Source organism: Zootoca vivipara, chromosome 1 (assembly GCF_965207765.1).
Source record: "Zootoca vivipara chromosome 1, rZooViv2.hap1.1, whole genome shotgun sequence".
In the NCBI taxonomy this organism is placed as follows: Eukaryota; Metazoa; Chordata; class Lepidosauria; order Squamata; family Lacertidae; genus Zootoca; species Zootoca vivipara.
Window position 1 is genome coordinate 69,423,479 of NC_142582.1, and position 13,877 is coordinate 69,437,355.

Below are 13,877 nucleotides of genomic sequence, written 5' to 3' on the forward strand. Positions count from 1 at the left end.
GCATAAATAATTATAACACAAAATGAGTAAGATTATTAATCCTATGTAAGCAAAGCCATTATCCCTTAATAATCACTTAACAATAATGTTACTAACCGAAAGCTTATTCAGAAGATTAATCTTCCTACCTGCTATAATCCCATGTTCAAACATAAAGCACCATTTCCATAAATTCATTAATCTATCCCATAATAAATAAAGCATATCTATTTTTCAAAACAGTGATTCACAAATACTACTACATTTTAAATCCATAGCGCTTGGTTGGTTTGAAATCCCTTACTAAAATCAATAGATTTCTGCTATTCTCCCAGTCTTTTCTCTTCTTTCTCAACTTCATAGAAAATATGTTAAACTGGCACCCCAGGTTTTCCCCAACCCATTCTTTATCTTTGGTATGGTTTGTAATCTCCAGCATTTAGCATAAAGCGTTCTAAGCTGCATTGACCATATAATAAACCAACTGACATTTGACAGGCTACTAATTCTTTCATAGGACTGCAGAATTGGGGTGGCCAACATTAAGGCAAAGAGATGCCTGTGCCCAGCTACATTACATCTAATGAATTGCATCTCTGCCAACTGAATGTTTTCCTGCTTTGTGTTATATGGAATGGGGTAATGACCAACAATGGAACCCCATAGATCGTTATTACGTCTCAGAATTGAAATCTGCTTTGTCCATGAAGAGCAGACAATGTTGGGATTGGCTCTTCTGGATAGAATCCAGAAGGAACCTGCATTTATTTAGGAATTTTAGATTCTTGCCATAGTTCCCATTTCTGAACCCCAAAATGATGCCTGCTGCATTAAGAAATTCTTTCATGGAGCTCAGATTCCACAGCAGTTTCCACAGCAGTTTTGGTTGGCTGCTACTATAGGGGAATGTTGAAGAGAGAGAGACGCTTGGTTTTGCAGAGTAGCCCTTCTTTCTGGGGCTATTTCAAAAGGTGTTCCATTCAATCGGTCTAGGCAGATGTGTAAGATTCTCTCCCCGGCACTTTGCAAACGTCTATATGCACACAATGTTCACCTGCAATGTGTAGCCGACTACAAAGAAACATGGGGGAAAGCTAATGCACTAGAATGAGCTTCCCAAGGTAGACTCTGATAATTTCAGGGCTGAGCGGAGATTTAAACCCAAATCTCCTGTGTCCATTAGAAACAATGCCAACCAAATCACAATGGCATTACTTATTTAGGAAGCCAATTATCCAAAGTTAAGAGTAATTATATATAAGCAGCTTTAGTCTGGAAAAGCAGCCAAGGGCAGTTTTGTCTCTTGGTAAGTAGGAATATATTTGGGGGTGATCCTGTGCTTGGGACAGCATAAAACCCTCTCTCCCACCTTCAGCAGAACTTTGAATAGAAACAAGGGGGGGACACACATTTTGTGGTATCCAGGGGAAGGGCCCCAAGTTCTCTGAAATGTGAGGGTGGTGGTGAATGTATTTTTTACTAACTTTGATACAGATTGGGCCGATTCCCTTATTCTTTTTTTAGTGGGCCCATTTCCCAAGTGTGTGTTGTCGAGCTGCCCCTTCGTCTTAAAACAAGAGACAGAAAATAAAACACTAGTCCCTGGACCACCTCATTAACCAGTTACAAATCTCCCCCCCCCCAATAAATCTACTAACAATGAGCATCTGCCTCCTCATAATCTTTGGGTAGCATGTCAGCTCCACAAACGACTGTAAAAATGTTCACATATTAACATTTTGCACAGCCCTACTTGTGCAACCTGAAAAGGGGCATTCTATTCTAGTTAGCAATCTATTTTATTGTTGGGCCAATTTCAGTCTTGCATGGTCTATCTACTATTTTAATACATTGGGAATTCCCTGGGTCTACTGGTATATTGTTTATTTTTTCTTTAAAAAATGAGCTCTTAACTCAATATCGGTTAACAGTTATAATTAAGTCATAATCTATATCAAGTGATCAGAGTATGTATTCTTGCTTCAGATATTTTTATTCCCTTCATGCCTCTTGAGTAGTAAATATAAACACCTATTAAGACAAAAGCTGGTCAGAAGGTCTGTGTTCTAGTAGTCATTACATCTTATACTAAAGGAATGACAGCAATTAAACAAGCTATAAACATTACTGCAATAGTTTCTTAATGAACCATTTGCAATACTTGAATCACATAGGGATGCTGCAAGCACTGTAATATTCCTCTCGTAAAATACCCCTCATTTCACGGCTTTGGACAATGGCACTAACTGATGGCATGTATTATAATCAAATTCTTGAGAAAACCTGATGCATCAGCTTAACCGTGAAAGTTGCTTTGCAGCAATTAAGCTAATTATCCAAGCAATGCACACCAATTACCCACTGATTTCTGTATGTTGGATTAATGAACAAAATGCACAATTAAGCCAACTGCTCGTAACATGAACATCAAGGACACACGCATTGTTTTCTGTACTTTTGAATGGGTAAACAGATGCACAGGAACTGATAATACTCATGGAACTCACAACTATGATCAGATCAGATCATCTCTTCAGCTAATTGCCCTGAATGTGCAAGCCAAGGCATAGGAAGGTGGAAATATTCATGAAAATAATATACCTTATCTTACTGGGTTTATTTGACTTAAAACAGATGAACACTTCAAGCTTGCACACCACACGTACATTTTATGTTCTTCTTGATCCTAAAGCTATGTGCATCTGTGTGATATTATTTTGGCATGTCCTGCTTTCCTTGCCCATTTATTCATAACTCAGCTATGAGCCATTGCTTTCTGAGCAATGATGATGCTTCTGGGACTGCCCCATACTTCTCAGTCACAGTGCAGACTGCATGAGAGTATCCTGGTGAATTCTTTCACTCTCCTTCACTGCTTATTTTTGGGTGTTGGAGAGGGAGAAAATAATTTCTGCATAACAATACAAAGAACACCCAACATGGTGACTTAATTTCAACACGCATTTCAGCCCGTCTTGTAGAACACCAGTGCATCACAGTACACAGCCTGTGAGTTATATTCCCATAATGTAATTTTTGTGTTGGAAGGTAAGAGTGTAGACTGGACATTGCAACCAGCATAAGAGGCTGTTCTATTTTTCTAGAAAAAGAGGTGCTGAACACCTACCTTTTTCTCTTAGAATGGCACTGAGAAGTGCCAGAGCTGAGCTCTGGTGGGCTCCAGCTGAAAAAAGCCCCGATAAAAAGTGTTGCCTGTATACAGTACAGTACAGTGGTACCTTGGTTCCCAAACAGAATCCATTCTGAAAATCTGTTTGACTTCCGAAAAGTTCGAAAACCAAGGCGTGGCTTCTGATTGGCTGCAGTAGCTTCCTGCACTCAATTGGAAGCCGCGTCAGATGTTCAGGTTCCAAAGAACGTTCGCAAACACTCACTTCTGGGTTTGGGGTGTTCAGGAGCCAAAACATTCAAGTCACAAGGCATTCGAGAACCAAGGTACGACTGTACTCAAAAAGCCCATCACACAAATCTTTCCTTTCCTTCTCTCTGTTTTAAGACTTTGGACCAAGAAGCCTTTTCTTCTTGGATAAAATGACCACCAGCAACCAAAACTGAACTCCCAACTTTGAGAACAATTGTACATTTCATTTCAGTCAAAAGTAAGCAGGGGGGAAAGAGGTGCTACCACCAAACTTTACAGCCTGGAGTTTCTCACTCAGATTTCAGTTTTTTAGGCTACACAAAATGAACTGATACTATTTTCCTACTGCTAAGCACTGAAGTGAGATTTGTCCCAGCTTTGAACACATGTTCCTGGCAGAGATAAAGAGAGAGGCAGCAGCCAAGCAGTTTCAAGACACCATTAAAGGCTATGGGGTCAAACCAGGTCCCCCTTAAAAGTCAATAGTCCATTAGGGATGTGCTTTTTTGTTACTGTTGCTGATGTCTAGCTGAATCCACAATCTATTTGACCCAGAGATTTAGAGTATAGAGATCTAAGGTTTTCCGCTCTCTCAGTACTTAAATATTTTAATATATATGTATATTTAAAATATGTAGAATCTTCAGACAGGAAATTGAATTTAAAAGTTGACACCAGCAACTACAATAACTAACAGTTGCTGCAATTAACCCCCAAGAAACATATCATAAGATTTTTATTATACTTTAAATAACAGTGTTTAAAAAATAAAGTGAATTCATCACCACACAGGCCAAGACCACAATTCTTTCACATGAAGTAGGTACAGGGATTTTTTTAAATAGTACTTGCCCTGAAAAGCAGAATATAAAATACATGATATAATGATATTCTATTCTCCTGCTTTTCACAATGAGCAACAAACACACCAATAAATTCCAAATGCAAATGGTGATGCTATAAATTGCATACCTGCAGTATGAGAGACTCTTTGTCACCCTCTAGTCTTGTCAGGCGTTCTTGATAGGTTTCATTGCTGGCAGAAGTATGGTGATTCACCTGGGACTAAAGAGAACAACAGGTTAAGATTACGAGTAATTCAAAAGTGATTGTATTGTTAGATCTTGCCTAGAACTTCAAAGCACTGTGTAATCATAGCTATAAGAACATGCCATGAATGTATCACATAGCTTACAATTTTCTCAGCTGACAGTGCAGTCCTAACCATGTCTACTCCCAGGTAAATGGAGTTAGGACTGCAGACAAAGTTTGCTAAGCCACAAACATTTTGGGATTTTAAAATGAAATGTAAGTTGGAACTCCTGCAATTTTCTAGGATATAATCATGGCAAAAGGGAAAACATCTTCCCAGTCCCCCTCTCTACACCCATATATGAGAGAGAGAGAGAGAGAGAGAGAGAGAAGGGGGTGGAGAAGAGGGAAATTATCCAGGACAGATAACTGATCCCAGCTGTACGGTCAGTCCACTGCCACCCATCCAACTCCAGCATATTTCTGGAATTCCACAAAAGACAAATCAGATCCAAAACTCAGTGAGCTGTCTGCTACTTACTACCTTCAAAACAGGAAATGCACATTTTTAAAATATGTAAAACAGACATATTTTCTAGTTTAGGAGGGCTGCAACACAGTTGCCTTTAAACCCCTGCATGTCCCACCTATTCTTATCCAGGTCCTGCCATCGGCTGCTGTGGTGGCTGAGAAACACAACAGGCAGAGACATCAGTGACAGAACCAGGGAAGAGAACAGAAGAGAGAAGGCACAGCTACGCTCTCTCATTGTACGGGGGATTTTTTTTTAAAGGTATGCATCCAGGCCTGGAAGATGGCAATCCTACCGTGTTCTTCAGATTCACTGCTGACGAACAATTAATACACCCATTACTTCTTCCCATGCACTGGAAAAAGTACTGTACAGTATAAGAAAAGTCAACAGTTCACCCTTATCACAACAAATGAAAATCAAGCAATAAGAGCGACACAGTTTCATGAAATTGCTGAATTCTTTATAAAGAACATTCCTTGCATTGCAGTATGTAAAAGGTGTATGTCAGTGTAGATGCCACCTTACTCCAGGGAACTCAAGTTGTCATACATGGTTTTCCTCCCTGCTCCATTTTACCCTGCAGAGGAGGTTAAGCTGAGACACAGGCCACCCAGCAAGTTTCATGGCTCCTCATTTGAGCCTGTCCTCAAGTCAATTTTGTGCAGGATCGAAAAGCAGCAACACGTAGTGACAAGAGGGCAGTATCTACATACTCTTACCTGGAAATAGAGTGTTTTATTTTCTTTCACAATGTTCTTTATGATCGGGATACAACTTTGCTTAGCATATTCCTGACCTCCATTCATTAGGTAAAGGTAAAGGGACCCCTGACCATTAGGTCCAGTCGTGACCGACTCTGGGGTTGCGGAGCTCATTTCACTTTATTGGCTGAGGGAGCCGGCGTACAGCTTCCAGGTCATGTGGCCAGCATGACTAAGCCGCTTCTGGCGAACCAGAGCAGCGCACGGAAACACTGTTTACCTTCCCGCTGTAGCGGTAGCTTTTTATCTACTTGCACTTTTGGGCGTGCTTTCGAACTGCTAGGTTGGCAGGAGCAGGGACTGAGCAACAGGAGCTCACCCCATTGTGGGGATTCGAACCCCTGACCTTCTGCTCGGCAAGCCCTAGGCTCAGTGGTTTAACCCACAGCGCCACCCGCGTCCCATTCATTAGGTAGCCAGACCTAATAGCCAGACCTTATATTGGGCTGACACATTTGACCCAGAAAGTCCATAATAGGATGAACCTATAGGATAAAAGTCCCTTGGTGCAACAGAAAGGTATCTTAAGCTAGAAGAGCAGGTACATTTTGTACGTTGAAATAATTTTTCCCTCTCTCAGGACAATTCATTAAATTCTGGATAACGATTCATCCTGCATTAAGCCATAAATAGATAATGTATTACAATGCTTCCTGCTCTGATTAACGCTTCCAAAGTATCTTGGGATGGAACTACTTCAGCCAACATCCACATCAGACAGAGTAATCCAAGGAGAAAATATCAGCTCTGCCAAAACATCAGCTGCTTCGAGGTTTAATAAGAACAGACAAATGCAGTCCAGACAGGCTCACCTACTAAGCAAACAGCTGCTCTGTCTCAGACGGCATCTCTTAAGATACTGGTTCTCTTTATGGCAAACATAATGAGAAGATAAAAAAATATAGCAATATGGCCCAAGGGCACAGGCTTGTAGATTATGATGGAAGCAAGTGCTGTCATGGCTCCCCAAGAAGAACCTCCTATGGTCATTCACCTGGTAAAGGATCACAAACCCCAGAAACATCTGGTTTTTGAACTTTTTAAAGTTTTGGCAGTCGTTCACTGGCTGTGTTTAAAGAATGTCATATTTGAAGTGTAGACATTTTCCTTGAGCAGTATGAGCTACACCGTTATCCACACTTTCCCAAATTAACGTGAAAGCTTTCACATATGGCTTTGGAATTGCGGAGATTGCGGGGGTGGGTGGGTGAGCAGTGGACAACTGGAACAACCATCCCAGGACCTAGAGCAGACATCCCCAAACTGCGGCCCTCCAGATGTTTTGACCTACAACTCCCATGATCCCTAGCTAACAGGACCAGTGGTCAGGGATGATGGGAATTGTAGTCCAAAACATCTGGAGGGCCAAAGTTTGGGGATGCCTGACCTAGAGCTCAGAACTGGAACAAGGGGAGACTGCTATCAAGAGGCTCCAGAGACAATCTGGAGTGGGACAGGTTGCATAAAGGCAAGACATGCCCTGGAGGATTGCAAGGTTATTCAGAAGTGTGTTTACATAGGCAGGTGAGAGAGACATTGCTCTCTAAGCCCAGGCAGTACTGGGCATCTGCAGGACTGGTCCAGTACTGGCAGGACTGCCTGAAGGCTGAACAAAGCACCCAAGATGCATAGTGCCCAATGCTTGTCGAGTTATTTTGGCAGCACAAACGTGACTCACGTGAGTGGAAATATAACAACAATATATTAAATACCTACAATCCGCTGCGTTTTCAATACATCCAAAATCAGCTACCTGAGGTGGCTGCTTTACTCTGCGCCTAAAAGTAGGACCCGGGTACCTAACACAAAGAACCAATAAATCATCTCTAATTTAATGCGCAAGAAATTCTTTCCAAAAGCCTGTAAAACAATTCAAAGGGAAAACATAACTTAAGAGGGCCACGGTAAAGTTTTGTGGGGCAAATTTGTGTGTTGGGTGGACTGAGGGAGAAAGGTATATAAGGTTTCTGCATTGTTCAGTGCTTTTTTTTAAATAAGAAAATATATTTTTCTATTTCAACAAGGCTAAATGTAGAAGGAAGCAGGTAGGAGACATGCCAAGTTTCAACAACACTACTGGTAGCCTAGAATATCCTTGTATGAACAACTGTCATGAAGAAGAACTCAAAAACTTTCATTCCTTAATTCAACTACTGTAAGCACAAAACAAGGTTGGTCTTCCACACAGCACACATGCAGAAGTTCTTTGGTGAATTTGCCCAGATTAGTTGCCTATTTCTCCCAGGCTATTCACTGTCATTGCAAGGATTGGTTGCTTTGTTTGTTTATGTGAAGCCATTATATTCCATTTGGAATACAGAATAATACCCATGTGATGATAAAAGCAGCTGCTTGTGCAGAAAAGTATAGCTGTTGAGACATGTTCAATGTATTCTGACTTTCTTTTAAATGCAAACTGGCAGATGGAAACAGAGCAGAGCCAACAAAATGTAGTCATCCAACTATTTGTTCAGTAGCTCAGCCCTACAGACCATTTCGAAGACTTTGGATTTAGTTAATCTCACTCACGTCTGGAAAAATATCAAGAAGAGAAAAACTAATGTCCATTGTTGCGGACCACTCATTTGAATGTGCCTACTACATCACCAATTTCTTCATGTTACAGCAAGTACTGGATTTTAAAGAAATTTCTAGGTATACACCAACCTGTTTGTAATACTGATGCTTCCAGTAATGGGCTTACAATATGTCCTGGTAGATGCAAGAGCTCTATGATGGGTGGGGGGTGGAGTTAAGAGTCATTTACACAAAGTGAATGGAGCAGCACTCTGATGTATCACAGACCAGGTTTCCGGACGTATCACAGGCCAACCATTGTTTAGAGCTCATCTACCCTCATTAGTTTACTTCTGTCTCCAAAGGTGTGACACACTCTTCAGGTGGAATCAGAACCCTAACCATGGCTTGCCAATAGTCTATCACAGGCATCCCCAAACTTCGGCCCTCCAGATGTTTTGGACTACAATTCCCATCTTCCCCGACCACTGTTTCTGATAGCTAGGGATCATTGGAGTTGTAGGCCAAAACATCTGGAGGGCCGCAGTTTGGGGATGCCTGGTCTATCAATTCAGAGAACAGCAAATCAGAGAGTTTGAAAATCAGCTTTAAACTATGCTGGTTTCAAAGGATTCTGGCTTATTCTTCCTTCTTTATCTGGTTCAGATATTAAAACAAACTGTAACTTAGCTGAACAAACCATGGCTTTACATTAATAGTCAAAGTACAGTATATTCCTGCGTATAAGACTACTTTTTAACCCAGGAAAATCTTCTCAAAAGTCAGGGGTCGTCTTATACGCTGGGTCGTATTTCTTATACAGCGAGTATATCCCAAACTCTATATTTTAACTGGAACAGTTGGGGGTCGTCTTATACACCCAGTCGTCTTATACGCCAGAATATACGGTATTACGATTATTCAAATCTGCGGTCTTATCCTGCTTACTAGAAGCCACAATTTCTTTATCTAATGGAAAGGAGATCCATGGAAATGGAGAAATGCATATATAATTTAAAACAAAGTAATGAAGTGTCCTTTGTGGCCAATTTACATCACCCCCTTAAATGAGAGTACACACATAACAAATCCCTCCTCTACCTGTCACCAAGGCCTCCTTGATAAGAGAAAAACAACAACAACTCCTCCTCTGCTTGCTTTATGATCAAAGAAGAGAGGGTGCTGTTTGTTTGGGCTCCAGTTACTTGTCCCTTTCGCGTGCTGCCACATGACCAGTGCACAAGATCTCTCTTGACACTGGCCTTTGAACTAGCCTCTTTTTGGCTGGAATTGCTTGCAAGGAAGGGGTATTTTGTCATGGACCATTTGATAGGAGTACAAATCAACTGAGTATTTAAGCAACTTCATACTTTTACTCCTGCCTTACAACTCACCACTAAATCATTCAGCAAACCCGCCTCTGCACTCTTGCAATAACAAAACTGATGTTATGCCCGTTTCATTCCCCTATCCTGTGAAACCAGAGCCAGGTCTGGCACATGCAACTGAAATGACGGGAGCCCAGTTCAGTTCCTCCCCCTTGCTCCCCCTCCCAAAGCATCTATTGGGAGGAAGCAGTGCTTTTATTACCAGCCAAAAGAGCATCAGGTTACCACCGCAGTTGGTGCCCAAGCATGCAACAGCAATGGGATCATGTGGCATCAGAATGAATTCCCTGCACAGCTTTCTGCAAATGTTTTAATTACTTATCAAAGGAGCTTGTGTGAGCACAATGGGAATCAAGTTTTCCCTGGGAGAAATGCAGAAGTGCCTGCAGGCCTTTTACTGCATTTCCTCATTTTATCCCCCACTGGACTACGACACAAGTTCAGTCTTTACTGCATCCCTCCGCTGTCCCAAAAACCATTCTTTAAGAACCACTATTCGCAGGCATGTTGCAATCAGTGTACCACACTTTTAAAACCCTCTACATATAATGAAGCTACTCACAGCTACTGACATTCCATCACACTTCCATTTCCTCAGATTAAGAGCAGACGTTCCACAGGCTGTTTTAACAGAGCACCATGCACATATTTAGCAAACTGTGTTTGGATATAATCCCAATTACGCCCACAATCTTGAGAATGAGTTCTCCCACAAGAATGTTACACAGTGTCAATGTCCTTTCTGCCACAGGAAACCAAAGCTTAGTTTGCATCCATAGTCCAGCTTTCTGAAAATTGCTTCTGGAGCACATTTGTTTAGCTAAAGAGAACCAATATTAAGATCATTTTAGTGCAAATGCTGTACAATGTCCTACTTACTATGGACCTTCACCACTTAGCTTTGAAAATACATGATGCCTAAATACGTAATCTGACCATTTACTTTCAAAGCAAAATCAGACTTCCTACACACACAAAAATTGCATTATTTTATCACTCAGATGCATATCCTTTAAAATATTAACTGCCATTTCTTGTCCTTTTGAGTCTCAGACTTCAGGCTGCTATCCTATATCCACTTAGCTGGGAGTAAGGACCATTAAGCGCAATGAGCTTTGCTTATAAGTGGACATTCATAATATTGCATAGTGAAACAAACTTCCTCAATGCAAAAACACAACTATGTAATCCCAGTTCATTTAAAATTCACTTTAGTCATTAATAGAGCCAATGATAAATACTGCACTTTGCCAAGGCTGTATATTATTTTCCTTAGTACACAAAGGCACTTGGCAGAGGAATGCTGCAGTACTACTTAGCACTATTCCAATTCAGTAGTGATATGAATACTCCTTGTGAAGTGTATTTCCCTGCAAACTTAAGTACATTTATATAGAGAGAGAAACAAAAATTATTCAAGAAGATGAAGAAATTCTGCCTTATGCTTTCTTTGCTACCCCACATCCCCTATAGATAAAATATAGTTAAGATGCTTCTCAATACTGGATTTAAATTAGTCACTACAAAATTAAGATGATCATTGTGATCTAAATGCAAGATGAATTGGGAGAAACTGATTTCAAACCTGTTGCAGACAATGGGATCGAATTATTTAAAACCCACAGGTTAGCTTGCATGTTTTAAAGCACACAACTATAGTATATGTGCAAACGTTAGACAAAGAAAGACAGGGTTACTTGAAAAGCTGGTAACATGAAATGCACACAGACATTTTTACCATTAGCTGTGAACTAGGATCAGATCTGAAACCCTATTTGGACCCTTCTCATTTAATACCACATTAAAACAGTACTCAGAACACTCCCACTGTTCTTTGTAAAGACAAAGGAATATTGGTTCTCTCCTCAACCCCTGCCCCATTTTCAGACTGTGGGACAAGCCATAATTTCCCACAAAGGTGGGAAAAGTTAATGTATTCCATTTCCTCTACCCACAAAGCTGTTAAGTAACAGAACTGCAGAAGAGTCACTTACCCTCTTTAGCCACGTGAAGTGTTTGTAAATATCAATCTCACTCTCCATGCTTCGGGCCCATCTCAGCAATTATATTCCCTGGGTTCAGAGCTTTGTTCTGGAGAGAGACCACAATCTTTCTATCTAGTGCTCTCCCCAACTCACACTGAGTTTCTCTACCTCTTGCAAGCTGGATGTCTGTACATATTTGACTTAAAATTGTCCCCCGGGCTCCTTCTAAACTCTTCTGCTGAATGTACACACTACTGTACAAACTTCAGGCAGCGTCTCCCCACCTCCCCAACCCAGAGAGCATCTGGTTTTTTTTTAAGCAGAGATCAGTCATCAACAGGCAGTAATATCATTCTAAAGGCTTCAAAAGATGCATAATGCCAGATGGTCTGAGGGGAAAAAAGTGAGAGGGAGGGAGGGGGAAAGGGAAGCTTCAGTAGTGCAGTTGAAAACTGCAGTGAGAGTGTTCCCTTTTAATGGTAAAATAACAAGCTAAAAATTGCTAGGCTGTCATAGAGAAACTATTTTCAAGTAATGCCTTCACTAGCTTTCTGTTTCAAGAGTGGCTGGAACTCATTACCCAAAGACCCTCTATTTCCTGTCTCTGTTTTACTCGTGTTTATCAGAACGCTCCTCAGCGTCCCAATTTATTTCAGGCTGAGACTTAGCTAAAAATAAGTCCTGCCGTTTGAGAATTGCTGGTTACTCCATTCTCACAAAGGCACAAATATTTTAGGACAGCCCCCTTCTGCACAAAGCCAAGCTTTCCTTGTACAGATTTCCAAGAGGGGGCAATGCATCAACAGATTGCAAAAATACATTCAACATCTTTACATTCCCTGGCTGAAGATGGAAGCACCCAGGAATTGTTGTAGTCACATGAGGGTACATATCAAAGCAATGCTTAAGGTGTGTTTGTTGCATTCACACCCCACCTTTTTCTCCAAGGAGCTCACATGGTTCAACCCTCCTCATTAAATCCCCATAACAAGGTGGGTTTCCGTTTGTCATTTTGGTTGTGCCCCTTTCTTCTTCTCTGCAACAGAGAAGACGAGCTCTGTCAACAGCTTTGGCTCTTGACTAGTTCAGATACATTGCATGTAATATTTGAGAGGGGGAAATGGCAAGTGAACATATTACATGCCTAACAAGCGCTTAGCTGCACCACCTACCCACCCCCAAAATGTGTGCCCATTGTGCTATTTTCCAATAAAGCTCAAGGTGAGCAACCTTTTTCAGTGGTGGGCCGGACTATATTTTTGGGGGGGAAATGAATGAATTCCTATACCCCACAAATAACCCAGAGATGCATTTTAAATAAAAGGACACAGTCTACTCATGTAAAAATACGCTGACTCCCGGACTGTCCATGGGCTGGATTGAGAAGGCAATTGGGCTGCATCCGGCCCACGGGTCTTAGGTTGCCTACCCCTGCTCAAGAACATACCCAAGTATCTTTAAAGCAGGCAGGCTGTGTTTATTCTTTTGGAAAGTATATCACGCCATGTCAGACTACTGGCCCATCCAGCTCAGTACTGCCCCACACTGACTGGCAGCACCTCTCCACGGCTTTAGAGAGGAATCTTTTCCAGTCATACCTGGAGATGGTGGGGATTTTATCACTTGTCACACCCAAAGCATGAACTGTCCCACTGAGCTATCGGCCTTTCTTAACAGAATGCCCCAAAGAAACATCTACATGTAGTAACTCACCTAGACTAGACATGCTTACTATGGGTAGCTAACTGTTGATCATGGAAAGAAACTGCCATCTGCCACAGCAAAAAGTGCCAGCTGCTAGGCCCCCTTTTTCTTAGGCAGATGTCTAGGGGTGCTTCAAGACAGGAAGTCACAAAGATCTGGGGGTTTTGGAGGGAGGGGCAGATCAGGTCCCACACATTCCTGTTTTTAGCCATGAATATTCAGAGCACACCAGTGGGTGGGGGGGTTGACAGAAAGTATCTCTGTGGTGATTTTCTGCCTCTATCCTCAGTCACTCTTCCCCCACCCTCCACTCCTCCCCTTTTTTCTGTTCTGGGCATGTGCACAGTTTATTTATATACCTGTGTGCACATGCCTTTTCTTAAGCAAACAACGAATTTCCAAGAGCCACTGTTACCAGTTTGTGTTACCATCTTTCACAATGGCCAAAGGCCACTTGACAAAATGGGGCAGGAGCTAGAAGCAATCTCCATTTCAGTGTCTTCTTCTGTGCAGCATCCATGAATGGGGAAAATGCACACCTTGAATAAGAAGTACCAAACAGGAAGCAAACCCCCGAGGGTAGGCAACAGCAAC

The 13,877-nt window shown here is 41.6% G+C and overlaps 1 protein-coding gene across 21 annotated transcripts in view; it reads right to left on the reverse strand.

The window, feature by feature from the left end:
* The window catches only part of PPFIBP2 (PPFIB scaffold protein 2), a 122,370-nt gene that overhangs the window by 62,436 nt on the left and 46,057 nt on the right, over nucleotides 1-13,877 (reverse strand). For 16 of the 21 annotated variants that reach the window (XM_088667814.1, XM_088667736.1, XM_088667750.1 and 13 more), the window contains one exon: nucleotides 4,334-4,426. In XM_088667814.1, coding sequence (XP_088523940.1) covers nucleotides 4,334-4,426 — 93 coding nt within the window. Of the gene's footprint in view, nucleotides 1-4,333; nucleotides 4,427-10,156; nucleotides 10,244-11,588; nucleotides 12,254-13,877 lie in introns of those variants that run through there. The other 5 variants (XM_088667775.1, XM_060275477.2, XM_088667770.1 and 2 more) reach the window with 3 other exon arrangements.